At 50.3% G+C, this 21,311-nt stretch overlaps 1 protein-coding gene across 1 annotated transcript; it reads left to right on the forward strand.

The window, feature by feature from the left end:
• The first annotated feature begins 8,648 nt into the window (after positions 1-8,648).
• On the forward strand, positions 8,649-20,025 carry LOC102131633 (UL16-binding protein 1). The gene is made up of 5 exons (XM_005552111.5): positions 8,649-8,792; positions 14,903-15,166; positions 15,382-15,657; positions 16,317-16,451; positions 17,689-20,025. Exons 1-4 carry the CDS (start codon positions 8,708-8,710, stop codon positions 16,427-16,429), a joined length of 738 nt encoding a protein of 245 aa, XP_005552168.2. The 5' UTR covers positions 8,649-8,707; the 3' UTR covers positions 16,430-16,451; positions 17,689-20,025.
• The last annotated feature ends 1,286 nt before the right edge of the window (positions 20,026-21,311 follow it).

Consider the following 21,311-nt stretch of genomic DNA (forward strand, 5'->3'; position numbering starts at 1 on the left):
ATGTGTTATTTTGAGATAGAATCTGCTTTCAGTAGAGTGCCTATGGGCTTATATTTGTTTTAAAAACCATCATTGATACATGTACACATCTCTATTGTTAGTAAGGAAGACAGTATTTCCATAACTTGTTGCCAGTCTGTTTGTCCGTTTTAGGAAAAATCAATGTAGCTGAAAAGCCACGGTTGCAGGAACTGGTCATCACCCGCCAAGATTCTACACAGTCCTACACATCCTCCCAGCTGAGGATGCCAGAGGAAGAGGATGTGGAATGCAGTCACGTTTCAGAGAGGAACCTAAAGTCAAACTGGACCAGGTGTCTTGTCTTGATCTCTGCCTCTTCACCCAACCCCCACCTGGTCAGGCAGTGACCCTGGAGGGGCTGGGATGATGCTTGGTGGGCAGTGAAGATGGGAAGCCAATTTTGGGAGTATGGTGAACATGGAGAGTCGGGACCCCACAGCAACTGGGGAGGAGCTGGTGTGATGCTGGGAGCACTGGGAAGGCAGGGAGCCTAGGCACAGCACTCACTGCTTCTCCCATCTGGGACAGGATTTGGGTCGGTGATGAGAAAAGTTTCCTGAGTAGCAGAGTTCCCAAGCCTGGCAGAATGACTCGCCCCGGTTGCCACTATGCCCAGCCCATCCTACACTTTATATTCTGTCAACAGCAATTTTTAAAACACTGTATCCAGAAGGTAGAAAAAGATAACTAACCACATAGGGAGGTAAGATAGCAACAAGAAGAACCAGCTGAAATGTGCAACAGAGACAGAAAATACATGGAACCTCTAGATCAGTACTCTGATAGAAATATAATGCAAGCCACAAGTGTGAGCCACACAGGGAATTTTAAATATTCTAGTGAACACATTGAAAAAATAAAAAGAAACAGGTAAAATATGTTTTTACAACATTTTTCTCAATATGCTTTAACTAAATTTTTTTAACCAAAATTATTATTTCAACATGTCATCAATGGAAAAATGAATAATGAGACATTTGACATTTTTATACTAAACCTTTGAAATTTGGTGTGCACCATATACTGACAGTACTTCTCAGTTTAAACTAGTTGTTAAGGCTAGCTCTCAATAGCCTCACGTAGCTAGTAACTGCTGGGTTAGACTGTGCAGCTTTAGATTTTAGAATTATCTTGCCGGGTGCGGTGGCTCACCCCTGTAATCCCAGCACTTTGGGAGCCCCAGGTGGGTGGATCGCCTGAGGTCGGGAGTTTGAGACCGTCCTAACCAACATGGTGAAACCCCTTCTGTACTAAAAATATGAAAATTAGCTGGGTCTGGTGGTTCACGCCTATAGTCCCAGTTACTCAGGAGGCTGAGGCACGAGAATTGATTGAACCCAGGGAATGGAAGTTGCAGTGAGCCAAGATCATGCCACTCCATTTCAGTCCTGGCCATCGGGTGAGACTCTGTTTGAAAAAAGAAAAAAAAAAAAAAAAAGGGGGAAGAAAGAAAGAAAGAAAAAACAACAAAAAATTAGAATTATCAGGGAGGGATTTAAAAATAACTATGCTTACTATGTTTCAATGGCTTTTAAAAAAATGAAAAAAAAAAAAAAACCATTGAGCAAAAAATTTTCCTGGTTTTCTTACTCTGTTGTTGCTATGGCCTGTGGGGCCTGCCAGTTAGAGCTAAACAGTCAGTTTTGCTGTTTCTAGGCAGGAAAATGCTTGCATCATAAGTAAATGTCTAGGCATCCCAGGAGGTGACTGTGGTAATGTATATTTTCATTAGTCAATTCCACTCTTAAAGGTACAATTCTCCTGAGTTTTTAACATTTTCCTAGGGTGCCATCCTATATGTTAAATCCAAAATTCATGACTTCTTCTCAAAGGCAGTGTTACCATAATTCACACCATTTAGATATATTATTTAAAAAGTGTTTAAATCTATTCAACATTGTTCATTAAGCTTGTTAAAATCATAAAAATATCTTGTCATGTCTGATTAACTCAACTGAATTCAGTTTATAAACAGTACTGCTGTTCTACAATGTGCTATTTATTGTTTAAGTCTAGAATTCATTAGTGTTTCCAATAACTGAAAGGGATGGAGTATTTTACTAAGATTTCTGTTATAATTATAATAAATTTAAGACTGTGGGCCAATTTTATGAAATCTATGAAATATAGAAATGATAGGAAGTAAATGAATTTAACATAGTTCTAGCATTCATTTTGTTTAAAAGCCAATGTTCGGTGAAAACATTGTTGTTTTTCTCTTCTGAAAACCTGAAGCAAGTAATGCTAGAAACGTGATTTTCTACAGAATTGACAGGTTGGTAAGATGATATATGACTGAAGTAATATCATTCATCTATTTAATGTTTATAACCTGGGAACATGCCTTATAATATGAGCAAATGCCTACATGTTTCAATATACTCCTAAATATAAGAGACTTTAAGCTCCTATGTTCACAAAGAAGTATTGTCTGTAAATTACATCTCAATAAGTTTAATATTTATAAAATAGGAGGAGAGAAGACTAGCACTAGTCGAATAAGAGAAAAACAGTAAGCTTGTCTGATCTACAAGTGCATCTGTGAACGGGTAGGTTAAAGTAGAAACTATTCTCTACCTCCTTGAGACTGTGATTAACAGCCTGGAATGGTACAAATTCACTGGATGAAGACAGGAAATAAGCTAAGGCTTCTGGCTCCCTTTCCCAAATTACCCCAGGGAAACAATGGAAGGAAGAAGGAAACACTTGGCAAACAGACTACACAACAGCAACCCTGGTTGCAAGATAACAACGGAGTATTATTTCTAAAATATGAAGGAAAAGAACTTGAGCCTAGAATTTTATATCCAGTCAAATTCTCATTTAAATAGGAAGGCATCTTTTCTGTTGCAGTGATAACAAATTGCCACATACTTACCTGCTTAAATCAGTACATCTTTATTGTTTCACAATCCTCTAGGTCACAAGCCTGAGATGGCTTGATTGGTTTCTCTCCTCCCATTCCTCAAGGTCAAAATCAAGGTATCCACCTGCTGGGCTCTGATTGGGAGATTCTGGGACACATCTGCTTCCAAGTGCATTCAGGTTGCTGGCAGAATCCAGTCCTTGGACCTGTGGGACTGAGGTCCCAGCTTCCCTGCTGGCTGTCAGCTGCAGCCCTTCCCTAACTCCTAGAGGCCCCTCTGCAGTCTTGCTCACGGCCCCCACAGCTCACAGCCAGCAACAGTGCATGGAATCCTTCTCATGCTTAGAATCTCTCTGACATCGGACGCATCTGTCTTGGCTCCAGCCTGAGAAAATTCTCTGCTTTTTAGAGCTCATGTGATGGCACTGGGCCCACTCAGAGAATCCAGGAAAATCTCTCTATTTATGACTGTGCAGAGCCTAGACTAGCGGTGCCTAGACTCACAGTACCTAGACTAGCGGTGCCTAGACTAGTAGCTGGTTTCTCTAGGTCCTCAGCCCTTATTCTCTCCATCCCCTTCTTCCTGGCCCCCTTTCCTTTCCCATTTCCATTCCCACTTTCATACACATTCCTTCTTTGCTTAAAATACTGGATTTTCAGGCCGGGCGCGGTGGCTCAAGCCTGTAATCCCAGCACTTTGGGAGGCCGAGACGGGTGGATCACGAGGTCAGGAGATCGAGACCATCCTGGTGAACACAGTGAAACCCCGTCTCTACTAAAACTACAAAAAAAAAACTAGCCGGGCGAGGTGGCGGGAGGCTGAGGCAGGAGAATGGCGTGAACTCAGGAGGCTGAGGCAGGAGAATGGCGTGAACCCCGGAGGCGGAGCTTGCAGTGAGCTGAGATCAGGCCACTGCACTCCAGCCTGGGCGACAGAGCGAGACTCCGTCTCAAAAAAAAAAAAAAAAAAAAAAAAATACTGGATTTTCCTGCTGCTGGTACGCTCCAGGCTCAAACAAACAGGCTAAGACAGCAGCTAGTTGTCCTATTATCAGTGTTTTCTAGAACATATCATTCTAGAAAAGGTACAGGAAACTTGAGGGGGCAGTTGCTGAATCCTGCCCATCATGTATCAGAATTATTCAAAACAGAAAACCTGAAGAATATTTGCCTCCTGAAGATCCAAGTTGGAAATAGTCTAGAGGAAGGTACCTCAATAGCAAGAGAAACACAGGAGATGCCAAAAGAGAACCGAGGAGGATGAGTGACCAAAGAATCTGTTCCAGATTACTGTTATCTCACAACAAGGGAAATGTGAAGTTAGGATCACAGAAACAAGGAAGTGTAGCTAAGAGTAACCGAGAATTACAGCTAGGAAAGATATCAGGAAAATGGGGCTGGAGGTGGCATGGGAAAGGAATAGGAAAATGTGCTGATACTTCTAAAATTAGGAATAAAATGAAACCGTTAATACCAATAAATGTGATACATATTGGTATGAGTCATAGGTTAAGGGCAGCCACCCTGAGAAGAAAACTAGAATATATAACTTTTAACCAACCCAAGAAAACCTCAGTATACTAAATGGAGCACAGGTATGGAGGGGGAAATACCAGCAATAAAAAACACAATAAATACACGTGGACCGGGCACAGTGGCTCATGCCTGTAATCCCTGCACTTTGGGAGGCCGAGGTGGGAGGATCGCTTGAGCTCGGGAGTTCAAGACCAGCCTGGGCAATATAGGCAGACCCCATCTCTACAAACAAATATAGAAAACTAGCCCAGTGGGTGGCGCATGCTTGTAGTCCTGGCTACTTGGAGGCTGAGGCAGTAAGATGGCCTGAGCCCAGGAGCTAGAGGCTGCAGCTAGCTATGACCACGCCGCTGCACTCCAGCCTGGACAACAGAGGAAGACCCCGTATCTTAAAATAAACAAACAAAAAAGATGGCATAGCTAAATCCTAAACAGTAATAATTACAATAAAGGTGAATTACTAAACTCATCACATAAATCACTGAAACTCCCAGGCAGGATTTTAAAATATCAAATAATATACACTATTTTCAAAAGACAATGTTAAATGTAAAGTTTAAAAATGATAGGTGCTGTATCTCTCAAGAAAGCCTACTTTGTTTGTTTGTTTGTTTTAGCCACTACAATATGCTTTATTGTTCTTGGAAAGGGCTCAGGATTTGGTTTAAATCAGGCTGCACACTTTTCATCAGTCTCACATCTCTCTCCCCATGCCAAGCTGGCTCCAGCTGGCAATGCCGCATTAAATCCCAGGGAGACCTTCAGAAACTTCCAGAAGCCCCCCCCCCTCCTGACCCCCCGCACCCCTACAGTCCAAGACTTCCTATGTTGGCCCAGGACCCCTGCTTAGGGTCCAGCCTGGAACTCACTGACCCGACCCACTCCGGACCAGCCTGGTAGCAGGAATAGAGCTGGAGGCAGACACCCAACTCTGCACCAGCAACTGTGCCACTGGGGACCTGGAGCCCAGGGTGTGACATGCCTGGAGGAAGCAGAGGGCCCCTGCATGAGTCACCCCAGCCCTCAAGGCTGTCACAGCTCCAGTGGCCCCGCCCTGCCCACTTGCAACTCCAGTCCATGGATCTGGAAATGCTTGGATTCTTGCTCCCTCTCAGACCCCAACCCTTCTTTTCTCCTTCTCTTTCCTCCTGGCCCCCTTATCTTTTCCCATTTCCATTTCCGCTTTCAGACTCGTTCCTTCTTTGTTTAAAACACAGATTTTCGGCTGGGCACTGTGGCTCATGCCTGTAATCCCAGCACTTTGGAAGTCCAAGGCGAGTGGATCACGAGGTCAGGAGTTCAAGACCAGCCTGGCCAATATAGTGAAACCCTGTCTCTACTAAAAATACAAAAAAATTACCTAGGTGTGTTGGCAGGCACCTGTAATCCTAGCTACTTGGGAGGCTGAGGCAGGAGAATCGCTTGAACCTGGGAAGTGGAGAGTATAGCAACTTGACATTGTGCAACTGTACACCAGCCCCTGCAACAGTGTGAGACTCCATCTCAAAAAAAACAAAACAAAACAAACAAACAAAAAAAAGGCAAGATTCTTTTGGCCCTGGTGCACTCTAGGCTCAATCAAACCAGATGAAGACAGCAGTTTGCTGTCCATCATCACACTATGTTTTCTAGAAGATTCTATCCTGATGAAGCACCCCCAGACTGGTTGAAAACCAAAGTTATTCTTCCTTGGAAAATCTTTGTGGACACCTAGGTGGGCATTCAAATTTCCACATTGTGGCCAGTTGCAGTGGCTGTAATGCAGGGGCCTAGAATCCCAGCACTTTGGGAGGCCGAGGCAGGTGGATCACCTGAGGCCAGGAGTTCGAGACTAGCCTGGCCAACATGGTGAGACCTTGTCTCTACTAAAATTGCAAAAATTAGTTGGGCACAATGGCAGATGCCTGTAATCCCAGCTACTCGGAAGGCTGAGTCAAAAGAATCGCTTCAACCTGGGAGGCAGTAGTTGCACTGAACTGAGATCATCCCACTGCACTCCAGCCTGGACGACAGAGCGAGACTCTGTCTCAAAAAAAAAAAAAAAAAAGGCAAAAAAGTATTACCAACTTGTGTCAATCATGAGATCTCCAACCTCGATGCTGCCACCTTCAGGCCCCTGGGGGGCTCAAACTCCCCTCTGCACCTGTGCTATTCCTCTGAGCCCCATTCACTCCCACAAATGTCTCATTCATTCACTGGTTCACTCAGCCTCCAACCACCCTTAAATCATGTCAGGCTCACCAGGTGGTGGAGAGAAAAATCATCCTCTGTGGGTCTGAAAAACACGCCTGAGTCCTGATGATGGGTCTTGCTTTCATTTCCACCCCCTCACAGCACCCCCAGGGCCATGAAGAGGCCACGGCCTGGGCTCAGAGCTCCAGCTCTCCTCAGGGTGGGCCTGGCATTTGCTGACTTCAGGGAGGGCAACAGGGCTCACAACTGAAATAGGAGACCTGCCCTGGGTGCTTAGCATGTGCAAGGACAAGGTTCCTTGTAGAATCTGCTCATTTCATCTGTGTTTGTAGCATTTGTCATTTTTCCACGTGTGGACATTCATGCCCAGAAAGCTGAAGAATCTTGCACAGGAATATTCAGCCACAGTATCAGCTGACTTCCACGTCTGAATGCAAGATCTCTAGATCACAGCCATTACAGTCACTTTTGAGCCACTTCTATCCCCATCATGGGCAGACCTGAGTCTGGTGGCCAGATGCCTGCAGCAGGGGTGAGGCACCAGGGCCCAGGTGTGCAGAGAGGCCCCTCCTCCTGTCATCTGGCTGTCCTGCATGGGGCTCTCCTGCCAGCCTCCTCCTGCTTTCGTCCTGTTCCCTCAGTCACTGACCCAGGTCACCCAGCCTCAGGGGTGGGGCTGCCAGGGCCTTCCCAGTGGCCTCCTCCCAGGAGTAACCTGAGCTCCTGCCCTCAGCCCTGTACATGGGAGGCTCTTCTCACACACAGATCCCTGGACCCACCAAGCTATGCCCCTCCCAAATCTGAGAACTGCCCACCCCCCTGTGTCTGTTGTCCTCCAGACTACCCTTCACATGGCCCCTCCCGGACAGAGGCTCTAGTGCTTCAGGCCAGAACCTTTTGGCTCCTGTGTCCCTGCTCAATCACAGAGATGGCTGCCATCCCATGTCCCTGTCCTGAAGCATAGACAGGTCCTGGACTTGGTTCAGGCCTCCTCCCCTTTCCCACATCCTCAGGACCCTGGGGACTGATGGTCACCAGGTGAAGGTCTCCCCACATGAAGACTGTGCGAGTGGGAGGTCTGTGCCTATTCTTCTCATTCAATAGTGGAACCGGCTGAGTGGCTGGGGACAGAGTGGGACTCAGGGGCTCTGCCCAGTCTTCACCCCAGGCTAAGCCCTCCCTTGAGGCCAAGGGCCACTGGGCTCCCCACTTCCCTCTGGCTTCTGCCCACAGATCTAGATGGTTTCATGATGACTGAGACAAGGATGCACTCGGGTTGCCCCTTTGAGGATGGCTGCAGTGACCATCCAGAGACTGAGCCGAGGTGCCGATGCAGCCATGGATTTGGGTGTGGTTGGACCGAGAAGGTGTGTGGCAAAGTGAGCCCCACGCATGCGTAGACCCCTCCCTCGGCTTCTGCTCTCCATGGAAACACAATTGATCACATGATGATTGATCACTGTAGGCCTCCAGGGCTTTCTTTTTTTTTTTTTTTTTTTTTCCAGAATTCATGAAGGGATATAGAATATACTCAAAGACCTCATGCTTTTAGTGGAGAGGCAAAGAAGGTCCGCTCCGGACTGGGGAAGCGGCTGCGCCCTGAACGGAGAGGGGCGGGGACTCCGCGACATCGGCAGAGGGGAGGGCGGGTGTCGCTGGCGCAGGCGGTGACGGGGAGACACCGCCGCCACTGAGTATGCCTGTGCAAGTTTCTTCAGCTTCCTGTGCGTGTTTACATTGTGGTAATGATAAATGCTGTGTTGAAAACTTAGGTGATGGGGCCATGGAAGGAATCGCGTCCTGGCCCGCTCGGGGCCTGTGCAAGCCGCCACCAAGCCGCGGGGGCGGGTTGGAGGGGAAAGTTTCATCAGCCAGGCAGCTGCCAGATGACAGCGTGACGGGGTGGAGCATCCCTAACAAGGGCAGGCTAGGATCCCGCCCAGTGGATCCCAGCCCGCCCCGGGGCGGGGTGCCGCGAAGAGGGGCGGGGCTAGGCAGCCTCTATAATTAGCAGGCCTGGGAGCCCGGAAGCGATTCATCAGCAAGACTCCACGTGGACCGCGCCTCCTGCCCCTCGGCTCCAGGTCTGCAATGGCAGCGGCCGCCAGCACTGCGTTCCTTCTGTGCCTCTCCTTTCTGCACCTGCTGTCCGGCTGGTCCAGGGCAGGGCGGGCCGGTGAGTTCGGGGATGGAGCCTAAGCGGGGCGGGGTCCAAACCTGGTGGGCTGTGGACTGCAGCGGGTTTCAGAGGAGGGGAGGCTTCTGGAAGGACTGGCGCGATCTCCCGGAACATCGCGGTCTCCCCGAACATCGTGGTCTTCCCGAATATCGTGGTCTTCCCGAATATCGCGGTCTCCCCGAATATCGCGGTCTCCCGGAACATCTCCGTTTCCCCGAACATCGCGGTCCCACCGAACATCCTGGTTCCCCTAACATCCCTGTTTCCCCGAACATCGAGGTTCCCCCGAACATCGCGGTCTCCCAGAATATCGCGAACTCCCCGAACATGCCCAGCTGAAGGCACTTAGTTCCCCTCTGTGGCTCCTTTCCGCCGGGCCGGCTTCCTGCGGCTGCTGCCTGCTCCGCAGGCCAGGAGGAGGCTTCTGGAAGGACTGGTGCGATCTCCCCAAACATCGCGGTCTCCCCGAACATCGCGATCTCCCCGAACGTTGCCATCTCCCCGACATCTCGATCTCCCCGAACATGCGCGGCTAAAGGCACTCAGTTCTCCTCCGCTGCTCCTTTCCGCCGGGTCCCACTCCTGCTGCCGCTGCTAGCTCCGCAGGCGAGGAAGCTTATGGATGCACCCGCGCGATCTCCCCGAACATCGCGGTTTCCCCGAACGTCGCGGTCTCCCCGAACGTTGCGATCTCCCCGAACATCTCGATCTCCCCGAACATGACCTGCTGAAGGCACTCAGTTCCGCACCGCGGCTCCTTTCCGCCGGGTCTGCTTCCCGCGGCTTCTGCTTCCCCGCAGGCCAGGAGGCTTCTGGAAGGACCCGCGCAATCTCCCCGAACATCGCGGTCCCCCGGAACATCCCGGTCTCCCTGAACATCGCTGTGTCCCCTAATATCGCGATCTCCCCGAACATCGCTGTCTCCCGGAACATCGCCGTCTCCCGGAACATCGCCGTCTCCCGGAACATCGCCGTCTCCCGGAACATCGCGATCCCCCCGAACATAGCGATCTCCCCGAACATGCCCGGCTGAAGCCACTCAGTTCCCCTCCGCGGCTCCTTTCCGCCCGGCCCACTTCCTGCGGCTGCTGCTTGCCGCGCAGGCCAGGAGGCTTCTGGATGGGCCGGCGCGATCTCCCCGAACATCGCTGTCTCCTCGAACATCGCGGTCCCCCCGGACATCGCGGCCTCCCCGAACATCGCGATCACCCCAAACATCGCGGTCCGCCCGAACATCGCCATCTCCCCGAACAACGCGATCTCCCCGAATATCTCGGTCTCCCCGAACATGCCCGGCTGAAGGCACTCAGTTCCCCTCCGCGACTCCTTTCCGCGGGGTCCGATTTCTGTGGCTGCTGCTTGCCCCGCAGGCCAGGAAGCTTCTGGATGGACCGGCGCGATCTCCCAAACATTGCGGTCTCCCCAAACGTTGCGATCTCCCCGAACATCACTATCCCCCCGAACATGCCCGACTGAAGGCACTCACTTCCCCTCCGCGGCTCCTTTACGCCGGGTCGGCTTCCTGAGGCTTCTGCTTGCCGCAGGAAGCTTCTGGAAGGACCGGCGCGATCTCCCTGAACGTCGCGTTCTATCCGAACATCGCGATCCGCCCGAACATCCCGGTCTCCCCGAACATCGCCATGTCCTCGAACAACGCGATCTCCCCAAACATCGCTGTCTCCCCGAACATCCCTGTTCCCCCGCACATCGCTATCTCCCCGAACATCGCGGTCTCCCCGAACATCGCGGTCTCCCGGTACATCGCGGTTCCCCCGAACATCGCCGTCTCCCCGAACATCCCGGTTTCTCCGAACATCGCTGTCCTCCCGAACATCGCGATCCCCCCAAACATCGTGGTCCCCCCGAACATCGCCATCTCCCCGAACAATGCGATCTCCCCGAACACTTCGGTTTCCCGGAAAATCGCGATCTCCCCTAACATTGCCATCTCCCCGAACATCTCGATCTTCCCGAACATGCCCGGCTGAAGCCACTCAGTTCCCCTCCGCGGCTCCTTTCTGCCGGGTCCGATTCCTGCGGCTGCTGCTTGCCCCGCAGGCCAGGAAGCTTTTGGACGGACTGTCGAGATCTCCCCCAAAGTCGCAGTTTCCCCGAATGTCGCGGTTTCCCCGAACATCGAACATCGCCGTCTCCCCGAACTTTGCGATCTCCGCGAAAATCGAGGTCCCCTCCAACATCGCCGTCGCCCCGAACATCGCCGTCTCCCCGAACTTTGCGATCTCCGCGAAAATCGAGGTCCCCCCGAACATCGCCGTCGCCCCGAACATCGCGGCCTCCCCGAACTTTGCAATCTCCGCGAAAACCGAGGTCCCCCCGAACATCGCCGTCGCCCCGAACTTTGCGATCTCCGTGAAAATCGAGGTCCCCCCGAACATCGCCGTCTCCCCGAACTTTGCGATCTCCGCGAAAATCGAGGTCCCCCCGAACATCGCCGTTGCCCCGAACATCGCGGTCTCCCCAGACATCCCGGTCTTGCCGAACATCACGGTCTCCCCGAACATCTCCGTTTCCCCGAACATCGCGATCTCCCCGAACATGCCCGGCCGAAGACACTCAGTTCTCCTCCGCGGCTCCTTTCCGCCGGGTCCACTTCCTGTGGCTGCTGCTTGCCCTGTAGGCCAGGAGGCTGCTGGATGGACCAGCGCGATCTCCCCGAACATCGCGGTTCCCCCAAACACCTCGGTCTCCCCGAACATAGCGGTCTCCCCGAACATCGCGATCACCCCGAACATCGCGATCCCCCCGAGCATTGCAGCCTCCCTGAACATTGCGATCTCTCCGAACGTCGCTATCTCCCTGAACATGCCCAGCTGAAGGCACTCAGTTCCCCTCTGAGGCTCCTTTCCACCGAGTCGGCTTGCTGCAGCTGCTGCTAGCCCCGCAGGCCAGGGGGAGCGTCAAAGAAGGTTGAAAAGGAATCCGAGGAGGGTGGAGGGGCCAAAGGGCTACAGAGGGCAAGGTGGGGCGGGGATCCCTGGTGTAGACCCTCCCTGGTGCAGACCCAGAGCCCCACTCGCCCTAGGGAAGGAGAAACCAGATCCCCGAACCTTGGCTGGGGTCAGGACAGGGGTGAAGGGAAGTTCCACAGGGAAGCAATCACAGACCCCCCCACCAGCCACAGCCCTGCTCTGCTCTGACCTGCTCTTCACCACACAAACCTTCCAGCACCTCCAGGGCTTCCTGCCCTGGAACTTCCCCCTACACTTTGGGGCAGACACTCACCTGCACCCAGGGGCTCACCAGACACTTCCTACTCCTCCCCTCACCATTCACTTTCACCACCGAAGTCGCATCCTTTCACTCTCCGTCTCAGCTCACCCCAGTCACCACACAGGCCTCCCTTACCTCCCCATCCATGAAGGAGCCCTTAGCACCTCCTCCACCAACTAGCACCTTCTCCCCTTTTGCCTGAGGACACACCCCAGCAAACACACCCCACGCTTTCCACAGAACTTAGTGCAGGGGGGATGGGAAGAACCATTTCCCCCAGGATGACCCTGGGAGCACCCGTGAGTAGAGGCGCCCACTACTTCCCTTGGGTCCCAGACCCACCTGTTCTTCCTACTGGGGAGATAGGGTTATATAGAACAGTCACTACGCAGGCAGGAGTCAGCAAACCCTTTCTAGAAAGGAAAGGCTGAAGGCACTTTGGTCCTTGCTGGCCATGGGTTCTCTGTGTGTCAAGTCCTGTCCCTTTGTAGAGCAGCAGCAGGCAACGGCAACCTGCAGATAAAAGGGAGAACACATCTGAACACCATCCTAGGTTGCTGACCCCAGATGAGGGCACATGCTGTGTCCTGGCAATTGGTTCCCCATCCCCTAGGGTGTCATCTCCAAGTGCTGTAAATTAAAGAGTCACAGGTGTCTCCGACCCTGCCTGTGGCTTCTGGGTGGTGTGGATGTGATGGATGCGAGTGGAGGTTCTATGGTTTGGGGTCAATGCCCCCCTCCTTTGCTGCTGGGGGGCATCATTGGTCCCTTGGGGCGATCAGGGACCCTCTCTGAAGCCTCAGGTGTGAGCTGAGGGTGAGGGGTGCACCCATGCGGTGTCCTGAGGATCAGGGCCAACTGCTTGTGCAGCTTCTTGGTTCCCTGTGGCCCTGCTCCAGCCCATCCCAGGAGACCCACTTGCGTCTTCTCACTGCTGGGCCTATCTTCCTAATGACCTAAAGGGTGAGGAGCCACCGTGTGATGGGCAGCTCTGAGGCTGTGTAGTCACTGCCCTCCCATAGCTGGAGGCTCATCTCCACCAGGGCCCAGAACCACACTTGGAGCCACTTTTAAGTGAGGGGATTTTGCTGCTCTGAGTGGCACAGCCTTGCTTCTGAGCACTAGGGGACCCTGTTGTGATTCTGTGGTTGGCAATTGCCGTGAAATCCACATAGCACCTTTTCCAACCACACATGCCTCTGGGATCTTAGGGACTCCAGGGTCAAATAGCCATATTGGTAGGTCCAGTAACACCCCTTATGAGAGTGTTTATGGCTGCATCCCAGCTACAAGAGCAGAGTTGAATAGTGACAGGGGAGGTCATATGACCAGCACAACCTACACTAGTTACTACATTAACGACAAACACTATCCATTCCTGGTACAAATCCAGGAAATGTGAAATTATCATCGAATGAACCCAGCACATCCCTCTAAGCTGGACCTGACACAGGTGTCCGTCTGTTACTTTGCCCTAAATGCACCTCATGAGTAATAGGGGAGCAAGTTAATGCTTCAGGTCCCTGGGAGAAGGTCAGACCACACACTGTTCACCAGGAATGTCTGGGTATTTGCTGTTTCATGGTGTACATTTACCAGAGTGAATGCCTATCTGGCTCTGTGAGAGAGTCTGAAGGAGTCATTGCAGTTGCTGTGAGGTTGAAGGAGCCCACCAGGGCCTCTGGGCGCTCCTTTTAGTAATGGACTCTGGGACTGAGATGTGGCTCAGTTCTCAAAGCTGGGCAAAGGAGCTCAGTTATTTCCTGGGGTGACTTCTTTCAGCCTCCAGGTCATCCATCCTTGCGTTTTATCTTTGTTTGCTGTAATTATTTAACTCTAGCAGTATCCGGGTTGAGTTTCCATTTCTTTTGGATCTTTGACTCCTTTGTTCTATGAGCCATGGGCATACCTTTGTATGGCTGAGGTCCCCAGCTAGCATTGTGACTTCTTTAATTATTTCCATCATTGCACCCTCCTTCCTCCTGACAGTTGACGGCCTCCAATTGAGATCTCTTATTTCAGGATTTTCCATCACCATTACTACTGGGAGCCCATTTCAGGAAGAGCATTTCCTACCCCCAATCCCGGCCTTCAGCAACAGGCATCCCTGAGCTTCTTGACAGTCTGCTGCCTTATCCCAGGGCCTTCTTTATATGCTGAGTAAACAGGAGTCCTCCAGGCATCCCATGAGCCCAGAGGATGGACATCGTTCTGGATTTTCATACTGCAGCCACTCTGGCATGGGAGCTTCTCTGAGCCTTTTGGTTCTTTCCTCTATACTCTGACTTAGAAGTTCTGGATTTTCCACTTCCTGCCCTGTGAACCATCCCTTTCCAAGGTTCCAGGAATTCATGCTTATAGCAGATGGGCGACTTCACCAGGGCTTTGCCAACGTATTAAATCCTGTGACCCGTGACAATAATCACTTGCTTATCAAAACTGAATTCTGCCCTCACTGCCCCCCCCTCCGTCCACTGCGCTGGAGCATCCCAGGGCAGCTCCCACACCCTCTCCCGCCTCCTGCAGTCCACATGGACTGCTGCTGAGGGTCCTTCTCATCCAGGCCTTTTCCTGCCACAGCAGGCCTGGCACCTCCATGACAAGGTCATGTGCTGACCAACGTGGGCACAGAGCAGGTGGGACATGTCTGGAGGGGACATGTGGTTTCATGGCCACAGGAACCTTCCCCTCCATGTACTCAAGCAAGGGAGACGCTCTACTCATTAGCTAGTTTTCATGACAGTCCTGGCTGGCACATCTTGCTCTGCCAGCCCAGCTCCTCAGAGGCCTTCACTTGCGGTCACCATAAGGGGGAGGAGGGGATTTAAGTTCCACTTCCCCCCACACTAACCCCCTCCTTTGTTTTTCTTCCATAGACACACACTGTCTTTGCTATGATTTCATCATCATTCCTAAATTCAGACCTGAACCACGATGGTGTGCAGTTCAAGGCCTGGTGGATGAAAGGCCTTTTCTTCACTATGACTGTGTTAACCACAAGGCCAAAGCCTTTGCTTCTCTGGGGAAGAAAGTCAATGTCACAAAAACCTGGGAAAAACAAACTGAAACACTAGGAGACGTGGTGGATTTCCTCAAAGGGCAACTGCCTGACATTCAAGTGGAGAATTTAATGCCCATTGGTAAGTTTAAAATGGCCCAGGGAACAGATACAGTAGTGACTTAGAGGCATTTATTGGTTTCATGCAAAAAATAAAACCAGAAGTTTGTGTCACACAAGAGGCTGAGAAGCATGGGCAGGATGCAGCAGAGAGAGCAAGTCCAGGAGCCAGGAAAGGAAGCAGGGTGGGGCTCAGGACTTGTCAAGATCAGAACTGATCTCTTTCCAATGGGGCAGAGCCCCTCATTCTGCAGGCCCGGATGTCTTGTGAGCACGAAGCCCAAGGACACGGCAGAGGATCTTGGCAGTTCCTCTTCAATGGACAGACGTTCCTCCTCTTTGACTCAAACAACAGAAAGTGGACAGCGCTTCAACCTGGAGCCAAGAAGATGAAAGAGAAGTGGGAGAAGAACACGGAGGTGACCACGTTCTTCCAGAAGATTTCAATGGGGGATTGTAAGACATGGCTTGAAGAATTTTTGATGTACTGGGAACAAATGCTGGATCCAACAAGTAAGTGAGAGGGGAAAAAAGGAAGCTGTCTTGAGTTCATATATTATCAGCCCAGTGTGTGAGTGTGTGTGAGTGCATGTGTGAGTGTTTGAGTGAGTATAAACATGACCCCCTCATGAGAGGCTCCTCCTGGGTGTGCTGGCATGCCTGTGCTATCTCATCCTCCTCTGCCTTCTTCCTCCTGACTCCTCTTCCTCCCTGCACTTGCTTCTGCTCCACCCACGGTGCATTTCTCACCAAGTTGGAATCTGTGGGTGTCATAGTGTTTCCATATCTTTTTCGTTAGTGTTCCTTTCTCCTAGAATCGCCTTTTCTTTCCTCTTCCCTCGTCTGTTTCTGTAAATCCATCAAAATCACCTCCAATGCCAGGGCCCAAGACCCTCCCCTCCCTGGCCTTGGGGCATCACCTCCTCTTCCGCCAGAGCAGGAGGGTGGACTGTGCTGTCACCTTGCTTCCCTCAGGAGCCGTGTGAGCTCCCGGAGGACAGGGGACACCCCCTTTCCCTTCCTACCGCAGGACCTGTCCCAGAGGTTGCCCCACAGCAAAGGAGGACAAAAGGTCTGCCTTCTAGGATGATCTGGGGTGGCAGGAGCTGAGGAGGCATCTCCTAAGATTTGGGGCCTGGACAAGGGTTGTCACTCCTGTGTTTCCATTTCAGAACCACCCACTGTGGCCCAAGGCACAACCCACCCCAAAGCCATGGCCACCACCCTCATTCCCTGGAGGCTCCTCCTCATCATCCTCCTCTGCTTCATTCTAGCTGGCAGCTGAGGAGAGTTGTTTAGATTGACAGGTAATGTGGGCAATATTGGGAGGGGAGCAAGGGGCAGATGGGTGAGATGGGAGAGATGGGAGGATGTGGAAGGAGAATTCCCAGAGTCCCAGAGGCCGGGAACTTCTCATCCTGACATGAGACAGATGAATGAGACCTGGTGTCGCCTGTTGGCAATGACCTGGGCAGCTCAACCTTGAGTTCTGATGGATTCTCACTGTCAGAGGCCAGAGGGAAAGGGAGGGGCCCATACCAAGGCTTAAGGCATATTGAGCTTGAGAGGGTTCAGCCAGTTCAGGCCTGTTTCAGAGCAGGTTCCTATTTGGGAAGGGTAGCGGTATGTGGCCTGCAGGCAGCAGGAACTCAGGCATGGGCAGTCTGCACAGTAGGAGAGGAGCAGCGTGACCACTTCACCTAGGATGTCAAGAGAAAGGGTGTCCCTGGAGAAGGCTACAAAGAGAGTGATCTGGGAGAATCCCAGGACGAGGGGGCTGTGAGGGCCTTGGCCCACCCAATTCCAAAGGCTGCATTCCCAGAGAAAGCAGCTCAGGTCCCAGCAGTTAAGGTAGAAGGTGAAGAGTGGAGCATGTCCGGACTGAGGTTCAAGAAAAAGCCAGGCCCGTTGGACCCATGGGATTCCTGGCCGGGTCCTGGGGCGATGCCCCTGCCATTCTGCCTCCTGCACACTCCAGATCCTGAGCCAGCTGATGGCCCTGCCTGGAGCAGAGTGGACTCGGGCAGGGCAGCTGACCTGCTGCTGGAGTTCCATGCCCACCACTGAACTTGGTTAGGAATGAATGGGGCGGGGCAGGGGCAGTCCCATTCAAAGCTATGGGTGCAGCTCCCAGGGAGAGGAGAGGTTGAGAGCAAAGGGGAAATAAGGAGGTTTGCCTGCAAGCCCACCCAAGGCCAGGGAACACGGAAACAAAGACCTCTCTTTGGACAGCGCTCCCCCAGGTCCTCTAGACCCCTCCGTGAGAAGGGGGAGCAGGCCCTCCCTGGGGGTGCACAACCCTCATTACCAGCCTCAATTCTGAGCCCTCATGCGCTGTAACAGGACCTGAGCTGGCTCTGTGGTGTGGTGAAGGAGGGTGGAGGTTGGGACAGGCTGCAGAGCAAAGGGTAGGTTTGGAGGGAAATACATGTTCCTTATTTGGGGGAGAGGCTCCGAAATGGGGAGGGCCTGGAAGGGATCACCCAGAACAACAGACCCAGGTTTTTCTCAGCCACTTAAACCAACGCTTCATCTTTTCTGAAGGTGGAAGATGATATCAAGAAGCCTCTGTTAGCCTGTTCTGGTTCCTGCTCTCCCTTCAGGGAGGTCGCCTGTCTACTCACCACTGTGCCTTTCTGGAAAGCAGGAGTGCAAGCCTTAGCAAGCCCACAGGCCCCCAGGAGATGATGAGGCCGTTGTAGACTCAGCGTCTCATGCCACTCATTACCTTTGCTGATGATCCTAGCAGCCATTTTTCTTAACGTCTTCTGCCACTTTCTCTCAGTGCTAACGGATGGAATTCCTGCACAAGTTTTAACTGAACAAGAAATCCCAGCAAAACGCATTTTCTTTCTACTTCTTTGATTGTGGAAAAGCAGACACTTCTCTGAAGCATGACCTTATTCTTCCAAACAGTATCACTAGTAAAATAGCATGCTGGACTTTAGACCTCAGGGATCCTTTCCATGCAGTGACCAAAAATTGTGATAATCCTTTTTATTTTTATGGCTTTTTACAGTTTCTCATTCTGTCAACCATATTGGAGTGAAGTAGTGGCATATGCATCACTCACTGTAATCTCCATCTCCTGGGCTCAAGTGATCCTCTAGACTCAGCCTCTAGAATAGACTACAGGCACACGCCACCAGGGCCGGCAAATTGTTTTATTTTTAGGTAGAGATAGGGTCTTCCTATGTTGCCCAGGATGGTCTTCAAATCTTGGTCTCAAGCAATCCTCCCACCTTGGCCTCCCAATGCTCTGGGATTACAGACATGAACCACAGTGCCTGTTGTAGAAATTTTTAATTATTTAATATGAAAATATTACATTCATGATTATTTTATTTAGTAAATAAAATAATAGAGAGCCCAGAAATAAACCTGCACACTTAACCGCCATCTAATCTTCAACATAAATGAGCAATGTGGGAAAGATTCCCTATTTGAAAATTAGTGCTGGGATATCTGGCCAGCCATATGCAGAAGAAGGAAACTGAGCCCCTAGCTCTCCCCATATATGTTAAATAACTCAATATGGATGAAAGATTTAATGTAAGTACTAAAACTAAAAATCCTGGAACATAACCTAAGAAATACCAATGCAGACATACCGCCTGGCAAAGATTTCATGAAGAAGACACTAAAAACAATTGGAACAACAACAAAAATGGACAAGTGGGACCTCATTAAACTAAAGAAATCTGCACAGAAAAAGAAACAAGCAACACACTAAATAGACAGCCTGTAGAATGGGGGAAACTATTTGCAAAGTATGCATCTGACAAAGGTCCAATATCCGGAATCTACAAGGAACTTAAACAATTGAACAAGCAAGAAGAAAAAAACCCAATTAAAATTGGGCAAAGACATGAACAGACACTTTTCAAAAGAAGACCTACAAATTGGCCAAGAAACATGAAAAAGTGCTCAATATCACTAATCATCAGATAAGTGCAAATCATAACTGCAATGAGTTACCGTCTCTAACCAGTCACAAAGTCGGAGATGTTGGTGAGGCTGCAGAGAAAAGGAAATAGACACTGTTGGTGGGAAAGCAAAGTGTTCAGCCACTATGGAAAGCAGTTTGGAGATTCCTCCAAGAACTTAAAATAGAACTACCATTCTACCCAGCAATCCCACTACTCAGGATATATCCACAGGAAAAGAATTCATTTTATCAAAAAGACAAATGCACCAATATGTTCACTGCAGTGCTATTCTCACTAGCAAGGACACAGAATCAGAATCTAAGTGCCCAGGAACAGTGAATTGAATGAAAAAAAATGTGGTACATAGACACCATGGAAATCTATGCAGCCACGAAACACAGCAAAATCATGTCCTTTTCAGCAACATGGATGGAACTAGAGGGTATTATCCTAAGCAACCTAATGCAAGAACAGAAAACCACATACTGCATGTTCCCATTTGAAAGTGGCAGCTAAACACTGAATTCACATGAACCACAGATGCTGGAAATGACCAGACCGGAGAGAGACAAGGATCACCTGGCCTGAAAAAACACCTGTTAGGTACCATGCTTACTGTTTAGGTGATGGGATCATTGGGACACCAAGCCTCAGCCTCCCAAAATCCACCCATGTGAAAAACCTGTTTATGTCCTTTCATTTTATAGGTTGAAATTAAAGATGAATACATAAAATAAAATGATGCAAGGCCAAAAACAAATGGGGTTAACTGACCAAAGTGAGAGAACTCTGCACTATGAACCCAAACCCAGCTCAAAAAGATAAACTCTAGTCACTTAAAATAATCGTAAGTCGTATGATGATAATTGTATAAAAATTTGTATGATGATAATTGTATAATAATTATATGCAAAAGTGCCAAAACCCTAAAATTAAACACTCCATAATGGAATTACAGTTGATTTCCATCTTGTTCTTTATACCCTTACTTTTTTTTCCATTTTCAAGTGACATTTTTTGTTTATCCTCAGGAAATCCTTGCTGTCAGCCTTCTCCTTCTGCACCCACCACCTCCTTTTCCACTGTCATCCTCAGCCCTTCCTCTGGTCTGGGACTGTGGCTTCCTTGGCACTGAAGGCCCAAGAGCTGCATTCAGCCTCGACAGAGAGGATGATGTAGGGCTAGTTGTAGAGGTGCTCTCGGCATTGCAGAGGAACCTAACAGCTCGAGCCCTCTATTGCAGACAGCTGCGTTTCTCCATCAGGTTAACTACAACCAAGCCAGCCTTGCCTTTTTCCTCGTTTTTTTTCTAGTACTTCCGAACTCGTACTTGAAAATTTATATTCTTCCTCCTAACATTTCTTTTTACTTCTTGTTTGCACAGTACATCCTGATTTATTATGCCCAGAAAACACTGGATTCCCCATGTCACTGACAGCTGCAAGGCCACAGTCTCCACTTGCTGGAAGAGCACGTGGGGTTTGGAGCCCTTCAAAAGCCCCAGCCCCAGAGAACTCTATTTGGCCTGTTTGGAACACCCTGGATAAGCCTCATTCATTGGGCTTGTCATTGTTTGACCTGCTGAGGTCTCTTTCTAGGGAAAACCCAGATTCTCAAAGCATTGGCTAAAAGCTATCATTGCAACTGTGCAACCCCACCATATGCACTTAGAGTATGGAGAAAATATGTGCAAATTATATACCTGGTAAGGGACTGGTATCCCGAACATATAAAGCACTCTTACAACTCAATATTGTAAAGAGAAATAATGCAATACAAATATGTGGAAAGGTTTTGAATGAACATTTCTCCGGAGAAGTATATGTTGGCCACTAAGCTCATCAAAAGAGGCTCAACATCCATAGCCATTAGAGAAATGCAAATCACAGCCACAAGAAGATGCCACCTCACACCTAGTAGGATGGCTGTCATCATAATCACAGTGAAGACATGGAGAGACTGGATCCTTCATCCCTGCCAGAGGCAGAGCGCAGGGAGCTGGAGTCGGGGTGGAGTGTGGATGAGAGTGTGGCCTGGGGGGCTCTGATGGTGGCCAGTGGATTGGATTAAGGGATGCCTAGGTGGCTGGTAATGTATTCTTTCTGGGCATGTCTGTCAGGGTGTTGCAAGAGGAGAACGACATTTGAGTCGAGGGACTGGGAGATGAAGACCCCCATCAGTGTGGGCGGATATCACACCATGGGCTGCCAGCTGGGCTAGAAGAGAGCAGGCAGGAGA

This window comes from Macaca fascicularis, chromosome 4 (assembly GCF_037993035.2).
Source record: "Macaca fascicularis isolate 582-1 chromosome 4, T2T-MFA8v1.1".
NCBI classification, from domain to species: domain Eukaryota; kingdom Metazoa; phylum Chordata; class Mammalia; order Primates; family Cercopithecidae; genus Macaca; species Macaca fascicularis.